Source organism: Onychostruthus taczanowskii, unplaced genomic scaffold (genome assembly GCF_017590055.1).
Source record: "Onychostruthus taczanowskii isolate IOZ18803 unplaced genomic scaffold, ASM1759005v1 scaffold1, whole genome shotgun sequence".
NCBI classification, from domain to species: domain Eukaryota; kingdom Metazoa; phylum Chordata; class Aves; order Passeriformes; family Passeridae; genus Onychostruthus; species Onychostruthus taczanowskii.
The window spans coordinates 30,339,301-30,358,988 of record NW_024496525.1 but is presented as its reverse complement, the minus strand read 5'-3'; the positions used below and the strand labels follow the sequence as shown (position 1 = coordinate 30,358,988).

General features: G+C 40.8%; 3 protein-coding genes across 7 annotated transcripts in view; 1 reads left to right on the top strand and 2 right to left on the bottom strand.

Moving 5' to 3' along the window:
- Positions 1-118, bottom strand: part of TECPR2 (tectonin beta-propeller repeat containing 2) — a 43,325-nt gene extending 43,207 nt beyond the window's left edge. The window contains exon 1 of one of the 2 annotated variants that reach the window (XM_041397385.1): positions 10-118. The gene's annotated coding sequence lies outside the window, so the exon portion shown is untranslated. The remainder of the gene's footprint in view (positions 1-9) is intronic. The other variant, XM_041397476.1, reaches the window with a different exon arrangement.
- On the top strand, positions 64-18,048 carry LOC121332470 (cyclin dependent kinase 2 interacting protein). Of its 2 annotated transcripts, XR_005952158.1 has the most exons (6): positions 148-176; positions 1,418-1,586; positions 2,765-2,891; positions 4,456-4,585; positions 6,029-6,306; positions 17,920-18,048. XR_005952158.1 is itself a non-coding variant. In XM_041397992.1 (5 exons), the coding sequence occupies exons 1-5, from the start codon at positions 170-172 to the stop codon at positions 6,229-6,231; spliced, it is 636 nt and encodes a 211-aa protein (XP_041253926.1). In that variant the 5' UTR covers positions 64-169; the 3' UTR covers positions 6,232-6,362. The 2 variants fall into 2 exon arrangements, 1 of the variants encoding a protein (XP_041253926.1); XM_041397992.1 differs by lacking the exon at positions 17,920-18,048 and having other exon boundaries at positions 64-176; positions 6,029-6,362.
- ZNF839 (zinc finger protein 839) lies at positions 8,321-19,687 on the bottom strand. Of its 3 annotated transcripts, XM_041397700.1 has the most exons (9): positions 19,189-19,564; positions 17,413-18,288; positions 15,515-15,766; positions 14,718-14,810; positions 14,214-14,366; positions 12,968-13,108; positions 12,176-12,314; positions 9,517-10,521; positions 8,321-8,704 (listed from the first exon to the last, which is right to left on the bottom strand). In XM_041397700.1, exons 1-8 carry the CDS (start codon positions 19,282-19,284, stop codon positions 9,530-9,532), a joined length of 2,742 nt encoding a protein of 913 aa, XP_041253634.1. In that variant the 5' UTR covers positions 19,285-19,564; the 3' UTR covers positions 8,321-8,704; positions 9,517-9,529. The 3 variants fall into 3 exon arrangements, with proteins under 3 accessions (XP_041253634.1, XP_041253805.1, XP_041253722.1); XM_041397871.1 differs by lacking the exon at positions 8,321-8,704 and having other exon boundaries at positions 9,141-10,521; positions 19,189-19,687; XM_041397788.1 differs by lacking the exon at positions 8,321-8,704 and having other exon boundaries at positions 9,141-10,521; positions 17,413-18,285.
- Position 19,688: the final 1 nt, after the last annotated feature.

Below are 19,688 nucleotides of genomic sequence, written 5' to 3'. Positions count from 1 at the left end.
TGCACTCACCGCTCCGGGGCGCGGGCTGCGGCTCAGGGAGGGCGGCAGGGAGCGGCGTCGCCGAGCCCCGAGGCGGCGGAGCGGCGGCGGCCCCGGTGCCTGCGCCGCTCGGGGGCCGGGCTGGGCGGGGCCGGACGTGAGCGAACTTCCGCGGGGCGGCGGGGTCGCCATGGCGGGTGAGTGAGGGGGGAGCTGGGGGGAGTGAACGCGGGAATAGCAGGGGATAGTCAGAGGCGGGGTCCCGGCGTTTGCCGGCAAACTAACGAGGTTTAAAGTGCCCGTGGTGCTCTGCCAGCCGCCGGGCTGCTGCTGCTGTCACCCCCGGTGTGCACCGTGTCTATCACCTCCCTCATGCCCCGGGTGCAACCGCGGGCTTCCATGTGTTTTACCACGTCTCTGTATAAATATCTAAAGGGTGGGTGTCAAGAGAATTGAGCGAGGCTCTTCTCGGTGGTGCCAACCAGTCGGACAAGAGGCAGTGGGCAGAAATTGATGCACAGGAAGTTCCACCTGAAGATGAGGAAGAACTCCGTTCCTATGCAGTGGCCGAGCCCTGGAACAGATGAGCCAGAGAGGCTGTGGAGTCTCCTTCACTGGAGATATCCGGATATCCCTGAAGAACCGTCTGGGCAATCCTGTGCCACGGCTCTGGGATGGCCCTGCTTGAGCAGCGAGCTTGGACCGGCTGACCCGCTGGGGCCCCTCCCAACTTGACCCATTCTGTGATTTTGTGTGGACTTTACATCTTTTGATGTGATGAACTCTTTTTGGGCATCTCTGTGGATAACAGTTGAAGCCAGCAAACATTCAGGCAGGACATTTGGCTTGGCTTTGAGCCCTGCTTTGGCTGCCAGGGCAGGGCCTGAGGTGCAAACGTGGGGCTGCTTTGTGTGATCAGAGGAGGTGCAGAGGGTTCTTACAGCTGTCTGCCCTCCGAGGAGACACCGTGAAACAAAGGCTTTGTGCTCAGCAGTAAAGCACCCACCACCTTCAGCAGGACTCAGCCTTTCCCCAAACTCTTGGAGCTCACATGTTGCTGTGAATTAATGCTGACATGAGCACTGCATGCATGCACAATAATTGCTGCCATGATTTCTCTCTGTCATACACTGCATTAGCATCTGTCGTTTGATATCAGAAGACTGCTAGATCTGCCAGCACTACAAAGCCACTGCTGTCCATGCTGCAACTGCACATCTCAGAATGTGCTTGCACTTGTTTAATAATACGGTTTTCTTGCAGATAGCAAGAGATAAGGAATTAGATTTCATGACCAAAGACAGTTAATGTAAATTCCATTTTACTTTAATCAATATTTACCAGTAAAGCAAGGAAATCCTTCACACAAATAGCTGCTGGACACTGATTTGTTTCTGTATGCTTTAAATGGCTTCAATGTCTTTATTTTCTCATACAGCAAAAAGTCCTCCTGATAGTACTCCAAGAAGGCCTGTTTTATCTGTCAGTGCAAGAAAAATTAAAGATAATGCAGCAGACTGGCATAATTTAATGATGAAATGGGAGAGACTGAATGATAATGGATTTACTACAGCAAACAAAATAGTCAACATGAGGATCAGTGAGCAGTAAGTATGCTAATACCCACGAATAAACATAGCATAAAGATTGCTTTTATTGAGAGATTAATCTGCTTTCTTCACTAGAAAGTTCTGTTGGGAGATGGGAAAAGAACATGTCACAGTGGATAAGCTAGCTCTTAGATCAAACTCAGCAGTTTCAATTTTTTGGTTACATAAGCTATTTACATTCAAATAATGTCTCATACAGTAATGTTATTTGCAAGAAATGGGAAATTATTATTTTACATAGTCAAATGTAACATGTTTTAAATATTTACATAATGTACCAAGTTAAAATCTAATTCTATAAATCTCTGCCCATGTGAGTTCCCTTACTCTCTTGCATGTTTTACAGTGAGGTGTAAAAAACTCAAGTCAAAAATTCAGAACACTTTAAGGAAGAATCAGTGATTTGTACAGACAAAAAGTTTTAATGATGACTTAAAACCAACAAAGAATCAACAAAAATACCACACCACAAGCACCATAAAAAAAATAAAAATAAAAACACAGAAAAACTGAAAAAACCCCACTTTGGTAGAGCTTTTATTTTCATGCTGTAATGAAAAACCTTAACTAACAGGGCTGTGAGCAGCTTCTCCAGATTCCTGACAGCTGAAGAGGGTTTGTCTGACAGGGTTCTGACAGGTACAAGCTGAGGAATATTTTGCTGTAATGGTGCCAGATGTTGTTTTGCTCTTCAGCAGCTCTCTCTCTCCAGTCTAAGTTTACAGCTGGTGTGGGAAAGTCTGCCAGACAGGGCAGGTGTCTGCACATTGACTGCTCTGGGGTCACAGATAAATGTCTTGGCTTAAATTTGCACAAAGGTGAGTTTGTGGTGGGGCACCAGATTGTCCTGTGGAACAGCTGAAGCCTGGCATATCTTGTTGGTGATGAGAGAACAACCTCCAGCACAGGGGCAAGGTAAAGAGGGAAAAAGTGTTATCTTAACACCTACAAATGTTTTTTCAAGCACATGTTCTAAGGTAGAGTAGTTTTGTTTTTCTCTGAAGATTGTGGTACTAGCCCCATTTGCCCACATGGCCAGCTATGCATTTTGCTATTTTTATGTAGAAATTCTCATGAACAGCCTGTGAGTGAGAGATTTTGTAGGATCAGACCACAAGGATTTTAAATCTGCACTGCTCAAGTAAACCTAAGTGTGCCTCATGTTTCTGTTTTAGATTTCAAGACAACAAACTGGAGATAGTATGTGATAACAGTGCCACAGAACCTGAAAAGCCAGCCCCAAAATACAATGAAGAGCTGGACAATTGCTGTGCAGAATTACTTGAGACCTTAAAGCATATGGTAATACTCATTTTTCAGACTCAGTCAATATGAATCGATTCCAAGTAAGCTCAAGTAACAAGGAAATGTCCTGAAGTATTTATTGTAGGCAGAAAATTGGGATTTTCATTCATAGCTCTTTGGCTTGAAATCTAAATGACTATAAATCCAGAGTGCACCTTTTATTTGATTGGTAAATTTCAAAGTTGGTTTTACTTCTTCTGTTGTCTTGTAGTTCTACTCCTCCCTTTATAAAGGGATGTGGAAACAAATTGTACAAAGAATGCATTCCAAAGCTGCACCTGTCTTCTGTTTCTCCTCCTGGATATTCCCTCTGTTTAGAACAAAAGAAACAGCAAAGCATAAAGCAGTGCTCTACCTGCCATCATATCCTTGCAGCTGTCTTTGATCAGACATAATGCAATCATATTTTTAGCCTGCCTACCTGTGTTTGCTGTGCAGATCTCCTTCTCTGGAGAGTGGAGTAAGATAATTATGTAACCCAATGCTTTTTCTGGATATCTTGCTAGGAATTAATGTCACCTGTCAGTTTGACAGGAAGCAAACAATTTTTTTCTGCCAGATACTGTAATTTAAAATTCTTACTAAAAATAACTTTTACAGCCTTTTGCTAAAGTGGAGGCCCATTAAAAGAATGGTAGATCTGTTTTTTTATGTAGATCGGATGCAGACCTCCAGTATTTAGAAAAAGCAGGAAACTGGCTAGGTTTCCCTCAGATTTTTTTCAGTGGGGAAAATGTTTGGGGATTTTTTTTTTCCTTGATGTACTCTTCTGTGCTTTCTGTGGGGAAAATGTTTGGGGATTTTTTTTTTTTCCTTTATGTACTCTTGTGTTCAGACTACAAATGCATTGATAAAGTTTTTACTCTTCCTGAGGAACGGGAGTCTAAGCAGTCAATGTTAGATTGGATACTAAACACAGTTACTATGACCTACTTTATTTTTCATTCCTTAGGAGTTTATCTGAGGTTGCAGGTTCATAGATGTATCTGTGGTTTAGCTGCTTGATGTAAAGATACTGCCTGCAAGCTCATTTTGGTGTAAATATTCATACCCAAATGCACAAAGTCATATGAACTTGAAGGAAGTGGATGGAATGACCTATTTTTTGAAGCAAGTTGAAAGATCACCCTAGATGTATTGTCAGTAGTAGCTTGAGCTGCTTTTCTCACCTGCTGCTGATCTTTTGAAATTAAAGTCTTCTTCATATGGTAATGTAGAAAAAGATCTTGACAGGGCTTGTGCTATACCAGTGTGATGTTTTTCCCCAGTGCTAAATTAGCCTCCTACAGATAGCCTCTGTGTTGCTGAGGTGAAAAAATGAGAGGGATTTCGTATAATTCTACATGTGGGAAACAAAAGAATGTCCAAAGCAGAGTCATTTCTGCAGTGTTCAAAATTTCCAGGTATCTCATATTAAGCCTTTATATAGATTCTAGTTTTGATCCCTGTCTGGAGTTAAAAAAACGTGAGTTAGAAATGTCAATATTAAATAGCCTTTGTAAATAGTGTGTTTGCAAAAAATGCTTGATATTCATTAACATTCCATGTTCATCGTTTTAAGACAAAAATACAACTGAAAATGGAAAAGCTTACTTCTACTACTAAAGCAATCTGTGACTTGGAAACATTCCACCATGGAGCTGGGAATTGCAAGGCTCCCTTCTTTCATACATGGCCCACACCATACTTCTGTAAGTAAAATATCGATTATCTTAGCTAATTACATTGTGTCATCCAATTTATGAGTGAAAAATAAGCCCTCTTATCTGGATGTCTTGCTTGAGAGGGAGAGAGTGCTGTCTCCTTTACAACTGACTAATCAATAAACACATTAATGCATCACTTGGTTTAGGGTTACTGCTGATGACTGCCAAGCATTGTCTGACATGCAACAATTACAGCATAGAACTAAATTTGTCAGCAGCTTACAGTGTCCATGCTGCAACAGCCACATTCTCTGCAGGAAGACATGAATTTGCAGCTTGCTGGTGTTAAGCTGCAGGCTTAACTACTTGACTTGTTACTTGACATTGAAATTAAATCCTTGAATGGAAAGAGCAAGCTATACCTCAGTTAATTCTTGAGCAGCCAAAGAAAAAAACCTCTGATCTCAGCGTCAATCAAGAGAAGTAAAGAAATGTTACGCTCTACTGTTAATTCTTTTAGCATTCACTTGATGGCAAAAGGTACTGCCTCCTAGCTGGTATTACCCCAATTTTAAAACTGTCTGAATTCAAGAGAAGCCTGATTGCATGGAAACCAGCTGCCTTCTTTGTGAAAATCATACCTCTGTGAAGCTCTACCTCTTAATTCACTACCACAGTTTAGCAGGAATCTTAATGTATTAGTTGCTGCCAGCCTCAAAGAATAAGAAATGACAAAGACAACTGCTGTCAAAACACCCATTGTGACTGAATCATTTAGTGATGCTGTCTACTCCATGAAAGACTTAAGTCCTTCTGGAGGCAGTGATAGTTCAGGCTAAGTTAGAAGCACAAGATAAGTCTCTCTTTAAAAATACTTTGTGTGGTTATTTTTTAGTAATTCAAACAATGAAAGATTACAGATGCATTTTAACCCCCCCTACCGGTTTTACTAACGTAACTAGTAGCAGTTTCTACAATAAATGCTTCAGTTTTGGTCTGTTGGGGTTTTTTTTACTGTTGTTTTTCACTATTGGTATTACTTATTGGTGATCATGCATTGCTGAAGTGCTTCACAGCATGTGAGGGCATCCTTAAGATTAGCTAAAATCAAGAGTGACTCTAAAATGTGAAGCTTGTATTGCAGGATAGCGTTACCAAATTTTAAAATCAAATTTCAGTTATTTGAGCAATAAATTGATATTTTTATAGTGAGCCCTGAGACCAATACCATTGCTTATTCTAGAACTAAATGTGGACTCATGTCAAAATCAGCAGTGTGTAAAATACATCCCAAAGCTGAGGAAAATGTTTAGTATTTTATATTCTAATGTAAAAACATCATTCATGCTGTAAAAAAAAAGATGGCTAAATTGGAGAATAGCTTATGTAAGGTAGGGTTTTTTTATCCATGAATTACAAGCATAATTTAGCTTTTAGAGAATTGCTGAAATGTTCTGGTCAATGTGCTTGTTTTGCAATCCATTTCAGATGAGGTTTCTCTGAAGCTGTGTGAGATGTACAAGAAGGAGCTACAACTCAAGCAAACAATTGTACAAGACATTGCTCATTCTGCTGACCAGGATCTGATGATGGTGTATTTATCCTCGTGGCTGTACCAGCCTTACATTGAGAACAGCAGCATGCTGCTGCTCGAAGCCATGCTGCTGGAAACAGGACACAGGCAGTGCTAGAATTCCAGAGGTTACATGGCTGGCTTCTAATGATGCTTACATGAAACTGAACTGGCATATTGCAAAGCTTACCAAGTAAGTTGATTTTTTTGTAAAACTTATTAAAAATATTTTTCTCTTCATATTCCTTACTTTGTCTCATCTGATACTCCTTTTTCTGCATGGGACAATCTAGTTTTGATTGTTTTTTATCTATTTTAAGGGCAACACAGAGGCTACAGGTAGGATGCTAAGTCTTCTATAGTCAGAAAGAGGTAAGCACAGCTTGGTAGTCTGGGGGATTAAATGCAAATAGAATATACAGTAAAAAATGTTACTTCCTCCCAAGTCTGGACAGCCTGAGATACCTACACGGTCCCTTTTGTCACAGAAATTCAGCACTTCTTGATCTTCCATGTTTTTTGGGGTTTCTTTTGCATGAATTAAGAGGGCAAATGTTTTACTTAGTAAGTAGAAGAAAGGAAAGCACAAAAAGAATCCAAAAGGATCCACATAGTTTGGCATGTGATTTTGAAATGCTGCTGCAGACAGTAGTGTAAGTTCTGCTTTGGTTTGGATTCTGGTGTTGTTGGGTACATCACCCTCAGTGAGAGATCCAAGCCTGACCAGCACCCAGGGAAGGTTTAGTAGAACTCAGCATTCTACAGTCATTATATAATAAGGTCTTGTCCCTTTTAATTAATTTTAACTTTTTTTTTAAGAGATGTTCAATGAAAGCATCTGTGAATAAAACAAAACCTGCTTTAGTCAAGGCTGTATCCCATCTTGTCTGCTCCCTATCATAGGGCTCAGTAAGTTTTTCCTTAGGTTATTGGTTCTGACATGAAAGCATCTGTGAATAAAACAAAACCTGCTTTAGTCAAGGCTGTATCCCATCTTGTTCCCATCTTGTCTGCTCCCTATCATAGTTTTTCCTTAGGTTATTGGTTCTGATGTCAAGTGGTTTTGGTTTGAAAGTGTGTCAGTCCCTCTGTACTGATGGGAAAAGCAAGGTCACTTACCTAATTAGCCCCAAGCTGAAACCTTGGGGTTAGTAAGGAAAATCCATCAGTTTCCTGCAGGAACAGGACAGACAGACATGAATTGAGAAGTTTTCTTGAAAAGTTGTTCGGTTGAACATTGAGGTTGTTTCTGGCAGCTAATAAGAATTCTATTCTTAGCCCACAATTCCAGCATCTATAAAGAAATTCTGCTGTAGCTCAAGGAGGATAAAGTTAGGAACAGCTTTGTTGGGTTTTGTTATTTTTTCAGTGGAAGTGTTCCACTTAGTTTAACAGCCACCTTAATTCATCTGAGTTGGGCCAGACCTGTGTCACTATGGAAACATCTCAGTACTTCAAAAATATTTTCCAAGGAGAAAAGATTGATTCACATATAGAACTGTTCTTTTAAGATGAGAGTAGGTGTATTATATTTCCCAGCATGGGCAAATTGATAGGGAAGGCAATATTGAAGCAAGTTTTTATTTTCTCCACAGGTGGAAATTGTAGTTTGTTCTCATTTCTTAAGAGGAAAAAAAGGCTTTTCAGGAAGGGGTCTTCATATTCACAGACCCTCTTGCTTATTGACTGTTGTTGGGCATTGGAAGATTACTGCAAAATCACTGCAGAGATGTTTTGCCATTCTAGCTCTAAGCAGTTGATTGTTATATTTGTAGCCCTCAAATACAATTATTAGACAGTCAGTACAAAAGAGTATCATAAAGAATTGCTCACTGCAATGAAAGACTTTGAAAGACCAGCAGAACTTTGCTTTGTGTGCTACCTTCACTTAGAAGGTAGGTCTGTATCCTCTGGCAATTACCACCTCCTAAAAAAAGAGGGGAAAACCCCAAAACAAGTAGTAACTCATTAATAACTCATTAATGTAAAGTATCTTTCACAACTACTCATAAAAGGCAACATTTTGGATAATCAAATTCATCTTCTACTTATGCAACCACAAAAAAACCCACCAAACAAAAAAGCCTAACCCCACTATGTTTAAAGGGACAGAGTAGAGCAGTTTATTTGATCTTCTGTAAATTGTCATCTGCAGTGTTTTTCTTAGTGGTAACAATACCATGAAAAAAAAAAATCACTGCTCATACTCAATTTAAGAACAACTCTCCTGGCCTTGGCAGATTTGTCTGATTGTCCCAGTAGTTGCATCTATTCAGCAAGGAGGTGACACACACATTTTAAGGATATGTTACCACTTTTCAGTAGTGTCTGCTCATTTAATGCTGTTCTTTTTCACCTGCTAAACTTCTTGAAAGAAAAGACAGTGCCCTGGACAAGATGCTGGTAGGAGATCTCCACAAAAATATAATCTGATCCAAGGATCATACTGAAAGTATGACAGAAATTCAAGTCATTTGCCAAGTTTTCTCCCTGCCTAGAGCAACAGTCTCTTTGTATTATGATTAAACAGTACAGGGTAGCGTGGAGTTACTGGAAAGGTCGAAGTGTGGAACTCACAGAGGATGCATCATCTGAAAGGGAAAAAAAAGTGTAATACCACTCTAACAAAAATAGGCCATGAAGACTAAAGCAAAAAAAGAATTTGGTACCTCATTAAGGAAAATTAGATCACTACTTATGTACTTTCCCATTTATGTCTACATAACAGCAATTTTTAAAGGTGTGGCTGAATATTAGACAAGCAACTTAAATACATTTCCAACTGTTCAGTACAAATCAGATCTTGTTTGAGGTTATTTTTGTCTCAACTCAGTGAATGCTTTTTTCAGTAAGGATCAGCTAGGCTGTCACACTGTTCCCAGAATGCACAAGTTTGTGGATTATACTTAAACCTGCTCATTTTTCCAGGCAGATTTATGTGCATCAAGTCTAGATGCTAATGAATATTCAAGATAAATTTAAAAAAAACACAATTACAGTGTTTTGTACTCTCAGTGGCACAGAAAATGCACATTTTTAATATAGCTTTTATTTTACCCATATACAGCTCGGCAGTACACAGCACATCACTGCTGAACAGCAGTACAACTTACTGCATTTTTAGATGGCTAGAGAGAAAAGGAATTATGTAACAAAAGGGAACAGTGCAAGTTTTAGGGTTGACAAGATTTCCACCTTCCACCCATCCCCAACATAGAAAGCAAATAGAACAATGTTAATTCTAGAATTTTTGGTTGCAATGCTGCTAAATTTATATAAACATAAGTTATAAAAAGTACAGGGCATAGAAACAGTTTACAAATAAGTTAAATTTCAATTATTTCAGTATTCACATTAGAAAAATATACATTTTATAATCAGTCTTTTCCAGAAGAAAGCTTACAGGGTTTTCTAATTTATGGCTCTAATTCACTCTGTGAGAGCAAAATATCTTCACTTTGGCCACCTGCTTCCATTGCCAGTAGTGCTTCCACTGTTTCCAGAGGAATCCCTTCGGGTGTGCGAATGTGCATTGTAGTACCGCTGGAATCGGTCACAATGACGATGCCTTCTGCCTGAGACAAAACAGCAGTGTCTGGATGAGACAAGATAAGCCCATCTGAAGTCTGAATAAAAATCTGTTCGTGTCCCTGAGACAAAAAATCATGGCTCTCATCAGAAATCTCAAAAGCTACAGTTTCATCTACAGTAATTGTATTTGCCAGCTCGTGTGCTTCCTCTGTCCCACAAGAATATTCACTCTGGTTTTTGAAAGCATTTTCCCTGTTCCCATGAGCAGACGGGGAGGCTCCCTGGACAGCGTTCTGGAGCAACTCAGCCTGAGCATTCTGGGGGTAGTTTATTGGCACAACGTTTGTTGAAAAAACCTTCTCAAGTTCCTGTATCTCATCAGCCATATCAGCATTACGGAGTTGCTCAGAACGTTCTTTAATTGCAAAATTCGGGTTTTCTTCTTGCAGTTGATGGTATTTTGGACTGTGACCATTTTCTTCACTCGTTGGCAGGGCAGTGCTCTGCCTGGCCACTGCCTGCTCCATCAGGGAGCTGCGGAGCTCAGGAGCTGCCGGTCCCCGCGCCGCGCTCCCGCTGACAAAGCGCGCCTGAAGCAGCCCAGCCGAGCCGCCTGCTCCCACGGGCAGCACCACTTCAGTGTGCAGCAGAGATGCTTCACCTGCCACATCTGCTGCCTGCATCCCTGCAGCCTGGGGATATTCTATCCTCATTTCCACAGTCTGGGAGAAGGTACCTGAATTTTCACCATCGATTTGAACTCCTGAGTCAGCAAGTGAATTGTGTTCCTCTGCTGTCTGTAATGTACTCCCAGTAGTACAGCAAGTGATCTGCCTGTCTTCTGAAAGCAGGATTTCTCCATTTAATGGATTAAAACCTGAAAAGGGGAAAGAAGTATTATTTTGTTGGGCAATCTAATATTGCATGCCAAAAACCCTGTATTTCAGCAATGATTTCGGAGGAAAAGCTTGACTATTTCCCTGCTTTGCTTCTCCCGAATTAGCAAACCTGAAGCACCTTACAGGAGTTTCACAGAACTTCCCAATGAGAAAGTCACTATAAAAATATTTAAGGAATTTTTGAATAATGATAGGTTATCAAGTATTTCTATGTTAAGAGACCTTACATTTAGAGGCAGTATTTTTCTGTTCATCCTGAAAACAACTTCGGCTGAAAGGCAAACTCATTTTTCTTCCATCTGTCATGCAACCAGTAACATTAAAAGACAAAGACTTCACCAGGCACAAACTTGTCAGCTGCTCATCCTCATCACTTTTAGTAAGTTGATGGAAGCATTTTTAAACTTCTGTTTAAATTTCTATGCCTAATCATCATGTCATCCTGGACTCAGACATGTCATCAGGTTACTACATAATAATTAGCTGTGCTAAGAGCCCCAGCAGCACTTTTGTCCTGTGCCAGAAAAGGTCAAAACCACAAGAAATGCAATGTTCTACCAGTTACTTGACTGGACCTGTCCAGGGTCCCAAACCCTGAAAGTAGCTGCACAATAACTACTAAACTGCAGTAGTATGAGGTGTCAATCTGTATTACTAAAGGTCAAAAGGAACAAGTAAGTTGGTTTGGTTTTGGATTTTTTTGTTATCAAAGATACCACTGCACAAAAAAAGGAGACTTCACACTGCAGAGAGGACTATTTTTAACATTTTGCACTGTAGACTAGCAAACACCCTACTAGCAGGTGCAAGAAAAAAGTAATTTTAAAAACTCCTAAAAATGTAATTTTAAAAACTCCTAGTCCATAAGAAAATCATAGTGCAGCAAGAAGTAAGCAAGGTCATGCAGAGAGCCTTTCAGAGAAAGAAAATCTAACAGAGGAAAACAAAAATAACCATTGACTGAAAGACATAAAAAGGGCAAAAGCAAAGCCACTTACAGCAACACCAAAACAAGCTATTTACAAAGTGAATGGTACTGAGAGACGTATCTTACTAGAGATTTACTTTCCTTTCACTGTTACCCTGCTCATCTGAAGTGCAGCAGGATGAAACATGAAAAAGGAATAAAAAGAAAGGCAACCACCTGAAGACTGTGATGCAAAATGGTGTCTCAATTCCAATACAAGATGTATTCCAATGATTGATACAGGACAGCTTACACCAGCTCTCCCTTTCCCCCAGTCCCACAAAGCTCTGGTAATTCTGCTATTGCAGCTGGCTGGGGCCAAGAGGAAGGATGTGCACTGTGCTTCCTCTGCTCTCCCACAGCTGACACAAAGGTCATGTCCTCAGAGGGACAGGACAGACAGGAAGCACACAGCAGAGGACACTACTATGCTCATAAGTATCAATCACTGATTATCATGCATCCAGGACTGATCTACTGCTGTCTGCATCATCTGTAACTTTTCCCTCCTCATGAGGCCTTTCCAGTTAAACAGCTGCTTTTGAAGGACCTGGGAAGCAAGTTAAGCAATGAAACTGTAAGACAAAAACCACAGTAGCTTGAAAACAAAGATTTGTTCAGCTCCTCCATGAACAGAACAGAACTGGAAAATCTGAAGAGGTTACCGTCTTTTTCAAAGAGTGTGCACAAATTCCCACTCCTTTCTTTCACTTCATCTTGACTGGCATAAACGTTGTTCACATTTTCTGTTACATCTTCTAACTTGGTCCTTTTGGCTGGTGGCAACAGTTCTTCCCCTGAGCTCTGTCAATACAAGAGATGATTAACTGCAGCCTGTAACAGCTGACAATACTGGAAAAGGTAACTGTGGGAACATCATGGCAGTGAACTGATGATCCCTGAAAACAGGATTCCACTAAAGGTGTTAAGAGGTAAGGATTAAAAGCCCTCACACTACACCAAAACTCCAAGGGGACAAAACAGAGCTCTCTGCTACAGCTATAAACAGACTGAAGCTCATCAACTGAATTGTCAGAAAGAAACTGTTTTCATGCCCTTCCATCCACCACCAATTAGCACAGCAATCACTTCTCTAATGTCTGAACCTGCTGTAGGTTAGGCTATTTCCTCTAACACAGGCTGGAATCTGTGGAGACTCCAGCTACAGCACCTCAATTAAGTTCTTTTGTCCCTGTATCAAAAACCTGTAAGTCTTTGATACTCTCTCCTGAATGCTACCAAGTGTCTTCCCAAAGAACATACTTAGTGTGCTAGTTCATGTGCCCAGCTATGATACCACAGCAGAGAGTACTTTCAGTATTTCTGAACACCACAAAAGGCTTACTTGAACATGACTCAGGTAATACCAGCATGATTTTGTAAGGAATAATTAGGTATTTTTAAAAGTTTTCATTGGCCTTAGTTTCACTGTTAATTTTCACAAAGGTGTTCCATACCTCAGCTAACCGTTTTTGTCCCAGTACGTCCACAGGCACTTGCTCACTAACCACTTTAATTACACATTGTGAATAAGAGTCTGCACCTTGCATCTTCTGTTCTCCACTGAGTATTTCTGTGATTCCTAGAGATTCAGCAACCTTCAAAAACAGATATAAGGAAAAAAGATCTCTCAGATCTGAACACATATATGCTGAAATACAGATTAGTTTTCTTAAAACTGAGCTAGAACTAATCATGTCTAGCCTGACAATCACCTCAGCTCAATGCAGGTATTTAGACTCCCATGTTTTCTACCAGCCTTCACACTGACACACGACCTTCATCTGAAGGTGACTGTTAACAGGCAAACTTGAAAGAATTATGGTTATACATAGAATCCAGGGAGTGTTACTCAAAGCAGTGTTTAATAAAGATTCTTGAGGCTCTCCATCATATAAAAACATTTAAGTCTTCTGTTTAGAGTATCTCTGCACAGTTAAGGATTTCCCCCCCCCACCCCCCCACATTCCATTCCTGTGCTTCATCCTTACATAGGTGTGCTACCATCCAGTTTCTCAAGGCTAGGTTGTTTTGGGATTTGGTGTGGTCTTGTTCTTTTTTAAAGAGCTTCATTCTGTATTAAGAATGCACATGAACACAGAAGAGAAGCAAGAAAGAGATTTCATCTGTCTTTCCAGAGACAGGTCCATAAACAATTAATCTGGAATCACTGAAATAATAGTTTTCAGTTTTATTAATGTAGTCACTACCTTTCATGTTTGTTAATGTGGCTGTGAACTGCATAGATGCACTCAGTTTGCCCTCATTTTGCAATGAAATTACTTACCTCTTTAAATCAAGGTCACTCATTTTAAATATAGGACCCCCCCTTCCTGATCAAACATCACTATGTGCTTTGATTAGTGATTAATGCTAAATAACCTTGCAGTAACATGCAGCTTCACACTACCCTAGACAGGCAAGGCAAGTATCAGCACTGCTAGAATTGTTTCTTATCCCTCTAGTTGTAGCCACTGACATAAACTAGAATTGTAGTTTTATTATGGATTTCTTTTTCTTCTTGGTAAGTTGTTGGACTTTTCACAATAATGTCTATTTTTGCTAATTAAAAATCTTGTTGTTTTCAAATAAATTTACCTGCACAAAAAAGCTTATCAGATAAAATTAAAAATGCAAGGCATCTAAAATAAAGCAAGCAAACAAACCAACCAAATCATAGTTCCAAACAGAGTGCTTTATTACCTTAGCATCTTTTATTTCAACAGGTTGTTGGCAGTTCACAGAATCAGAATTACTGAGGTGATCATAAGCCATTTTCTTTACCATGTTATGCAAATCTTCAAACTCCCTATACACATCTGGAAAGTAAGCTTTGGCTGGATGTCCTTTTTCCACCTAGGAATAAGAGGGGAATAAAAAAGGGCTTGTTTCTCCCTCCCCTATACTTTAAAAAAAGATGAAATTAAGATCTGTCAGTTTTGTTCTGTTCAACATTTTAAAATAGAAACATTCAAGTCAGAAGACTATGGAATATTCAAAATGCCATTGAACCAGGCAGCAAAAAGCAAGGCTTTGAGTTGAGACCTACGAGAGTTTTGCCTGTGTAAGACTGAAGTGATGTGTGGAACATCTACATGCTGCATGATATTAATTTAGGAAATTCAATTATGTCTCTAAAGGAATCTTCTTATGTGTACTAATGGACATATCCCTAAAATAATTTAGTATTTTTAGGTAAAAACTCACCTTCATCAACAGGAATTCATATACTGTAACCAGCTTTGCAAGACGTGGGAGAGCCAGCTCCATTAAGTCTTCATTATCACATTGTTGTATTAGCTGTCGAAAGCCAGAATGAGATTATTAGGAAAAAGCAGCCCACACGTTATGCACCCCATTTTCAGAACATAAAATATCACTATTTTTTTTTAAAGATATGCTGTATGTTTAGGCAGCTTTAAGAATAGATGCAAACTAACTCCAAAATGAGGTAAGAATAGTTACTACTCATGTACAGACAAAACTCAGTCCCACAGATGTTGCTAATTCATAGAAAGAACAGCAATCTCAGTAGCTTTAGTAGCCATAAGGATCTATAACACACAGAAAACAAAGAACAAGTTGTGTTACTTGGATTTTGTCCTCCTCCAAGACCTTCTTTGTGGGTTTGTTTTGGTTTTTGGGTTCTTTTCATTATTATTTCTTTTACTGTGTTGGAGAAGATACCAGTGGTAGCTAGTAACTTTCCTTCTCCAGAAAAAGGGAAGCAAGAATATGTCTACATGTCAGAAGTCCCTTTCCAAACCCAGTTCCCATTTTCCCTATTCTGCTGGAATTATTTTTTTCTTAAAAGACAACGTTTTCTTCTTAGAAGCCATCTAAGGCTTTCATCTTGTCCATACATGAGGATGTAAAAAAAAAAAATCTTTTTTGAAAATGATACATTGGAAATAAGTGATAAATAAAAAAAAAGCGGGGGGGTGGGGGGAGAAATTGGGATGGGGTAAAAATACTTGCAGAGTAATTGCAGAAGAGAACCATACCTCTTTTAACCTAGCTTTTCTTCTGAATACATTGTGTTCTGCTGACACACTACTAAGTGACTTTGAAGGGGACTGACCAGGTCTGCTAAGCCTTCCAGAACACCTGGATCTTCCACCCATCCTGGGTCGACCACGTCTCTTTGGTCGTCTGGGTCTTCCAGATCCTTTTGGCGTTACCGGTGCCCGGCGTCCTGAACTGGTTTCATTTGGTTCTTCTGCCAGCAACTGTCTGCTTTCCTCACACTCTGATGCCTTAATTAAAAGGAAAAGTGTTTATCCACCATTTTAAACAGTTTCAAGGAAGACAGTTTTAAAATTAAGTTTGTCATTTATGCAAACAATAAATAGCATATTAAAAAATGCAAAGCTGGATACAAAAATAACTCGAAAGAAAGTTGTGGAATAAATCCAACACATTAGTAAGACTGCTACTTCTGCGTCACATATATGCCATTATTTGTAAAATTAGCATTTTTGAACCACAAGATGTCATACAAAATAAAAAGATTAAATAAACATAATGAAAGAGGTGGTTTAAGTGGGTTAAATACATTTAATATTTTTGAAGTAAAATATATCCTATTTAGATAAAGAGATTGTGGAAATAAAACTTACAGTGACAAGCATAGTAATTAAATACCAAAATGTACTGCCCAGTTACCACATTTCAAAATCCTGTCTTCCCTAGGAATACAGCTAGGAAGCAGCTTCTGTTATAAGATCACACAGAAAGTCAAAGTACCTTTTATATATTTAAGTTATCATCATTTCAGTGTAAAATTTTATAACTGTTCAAAGCAGTGATTTCTTACTTAAGCATCTTCCCTTCCAAGCTAGAATTTCTAAGAATGTTCCAGCATCTTTCAAGAAACTAGTTTATAATAGTACTGAGTTAAATCAGGCTTCTTTGCATAATCTGTACATTTGCATCCCAACATTCAGTAACTCCCTACTATTCTACTGATTAGGAAAGCTCTATAAATGGCAAAATTATGTCAGTTCTATCCAGGGATTAAATTACTAAATTAGTTCTGAATTTGACACAGGATTAGGGGTTGAGCATGGGGTTCTTGATTGGCTTCCTGTCTGTATCAAACAAATACAATAATTCAGAGAGCAGACTTCAGTATTCTGCAATTCTCTTTTTCCAGAGATGATAACTGAGTGTAGAGGATGAGGGAAGGTTTGTTTGCTGTAAATTTTCACCTTCCTGACATCAACTTCATAATTACAAAGACAAGTAATGAATGTGACACCCCTGCATCTAAATGAGTACTTTTTCCTAACCAGCAGCTGCATCAGCTCTTGCTGCAAAATGTTAAGAGTCATTTCAATATTAAAAGAGAAACTTTTCTTTGAAGTGACCAGCATAGAACATCACAGGAAAAAATTGCAGCTGAGGCAGCTTTCTAGAGACTCCAATTTCACCAGTATTTGGTGTGCAGGGTTTGAGAACCTCGCTTTGAAAACCTGCTCTAGGAAAAGTTGCAGTTCACTGCTGTGTTCCAAATAAGAGATTTTTCTGTGATGACATTATTTCAGCAACAGAAAATGAGAGAACAGATGACGTGTTGCTGTCATGCTAAAGGCTGCAACTGAACAACAGTGTTCTTATCCAAATGCAGAGAAGAATGTCATATATGCAGACAAGGTGAAAACTGTATGTCAGAAACACAGTAAGAAATGAACACTCAGTGAACATTTAGTTGTATGTGTCTGTGTAAGAGTACTATTGCTGCAGCAACGCAAGAGACAATTTGATTTTTAAAGGACTTCAATGGGAAATTTGCCTAATGTAGTCTATCAGTGGATACTTCTGAGCAGTACAAGACTGTGCAGCTATAGAACTGCCATTCTACTTTCCACAGAATTTACAGGTTTTCTAAGTAACACTTTACCTGTTCTCCCGCCTTTGAATCAACAGTTTCTTCCAGACTGGTAGCCAGTGCTTTTTCATGACTTGAAGTGACAGCAATTGAATCCAAATGTGCTGGACTCATCATTTCCTCTTCCATAAATATACTTCCATTAGGCTTATTTAGAGGTATTTTCTGAGGTGAAGGCTCCAGCTGTCCATGGTCTGGGTTAAGTTTATAATGTCTTGCTAATCCTCCTTTTCCTATGTAAGATTTTTCACAGGTCTGACATTTAAACGTCTTGGGTTTCAGATTGTAATTTGAAGAACTGAATAATGCATCCTTTCCCTTCACCTTTCCTTCTTCATCATCTTCTATACTCAGCTCAGAGTAGTCATCAGAATCAGACTGATGACCATCAGCCAAATCCTCCATTTTAATGAATTTATAATCTTTAGCTTTGTATTTGGGAGGGCGTGAAATCCGTCCAGAACGAGTTTTCACCTTCAAGGATTTCTTTAACTTGTCATCCTTTTGCTTTTTTTCAAGGCTTGGTGTACTTGCTGAACTGGCTGCAGCCACAGTAGGTTTTGGAGACCTTGAAGCCGATGCTGCGGCACAGGAAGCCCTCTGTCCATTCACCATCTTGGATGGGGGAATCTTGTCCACAGACCCGTGAGATGGTAAAGGCCTCACATAAGAACTGTGCAGGAGTAGTTGCTGCTGCTCAGTTCCTGAAACAGGCTGTATCCTAATTATCTGGGGATTAATAATGCCAACTCCTGGTATGCTAGATTTCCTACCAACTGGCTGACTCAGCGTTATAGTTTTGGACTGGATTGGTGCCAATGATGTCATTGGCCCTTCAGTTTCCTTCATCTGTCCTGGCTGAACTTGGACACAAATGGTTTCCAGCTGCTTTTGTGGAAAAAAGGAAGAGTTGTAATTACACGAATACAGTATTAATAAATAAATACAATATTTATTGAGTTAATACACACATTCCCTTAAAGCAAAGCGTGAAGAAAGCATCGCACATCATTAACTTTCCATCTTAATGCATCAAAGCACAGATTCCCTTCCTTCAAGCTACGGGTTTTCCTGCACATTTTCTGCTGTGACTGCGGTTCAACTAAAGCATGTAAAGTTTGCTCTGAGGCCATGTCACAGCTTTGTTACCTGCTAGCAGGCCTGTCTGGAGTGGCAGAGTCAATGCCATCACCAAGGCACATTCATAACCTTCAGCAAACCCCTCACACAGGTAAACTACAGTCTGCTACATAACACAGGCCAAATACCCAGTCCAGGACATACTATAACGTGTGTTCAGTTCACAAAAACTTTGTGGTGATGATTCACAGAATCAGATGTTACTGTTTATCTCCCTCACAGTTTCTCTGCCTCATCCAAATTTCTGCTTTAGTTCCAATCATTCACTTCACAACCTACTCCCCAAAAGCGGGTTGAAAGCCCAGGGACTGTCACCTGCAAAAGGCATGCAGCAACTTCCCGTTATCACCACTTAACCTCTAAGAAATGAGTTTTCTAAGCTGTTCTTGGCTGCACGTGTTGTCAGACTGAAATACTGACCACAGCAGCTATTAGCTACATTCAAACACGGATTTTCTTAAACCACATTGAAAGCTGTGCCTTTGAGCTATGGGAGCGGACTCTACACCCTAGAGCAGGTGCGACTGAGAACGGCAAAAAAAAAAAAAAAAAAAAAAAAAAAAAAGTTAGGATTAAACCCGCCGGAGCCGTGGCTTTCATCACCGACGGAGCGCTGCAGCCTCCCTCCCGCCCAGCCCCCGGGGTTACCTTCTGCGGGAGGAGGCGGGCGGCCGCCGCGGCCCTGCCCTGCTGCAGGGCGACCTGCTGGGCCACGCTCTGGAGCTGCCGGGCGGCGTTCTGCATGATGCCGCCCGCGGGGCAGGGCTGCGGCGGGGGCGCGGCGGCCGCCGCCGGCTTCAGCTGCTCCTGGGCCTTGCTCACTTGCTCGATGACCCGCCGGAGCTCCGCGGGGGCCAGCGGCGCGGCGGCGGGACGGGGCGGCGGGGGTGGCCCCGGGCTCTCCAGCAGCCGCTCCAGCAGCCGCCGCTGCTCGCCGGCGCTCTCCGCCGCGCTCCCGTCCGCCCGCAGGTAGAGCACGGTGCCGCCCGCCGCCCCCCCGCCGCCTTCCAGGGCGGCCAAGCTCTGCACCAGCTCCTCCGTCACCGCCAGCAACTCCGCGCCGCTGCCGCCGCCCTCCTCTCGCCCCGCGGCCGCGCCGGGGGGTGCCCCGCGGGTCCCGGGGGGCTCGTCCTCAGCGGGCGGAGGGG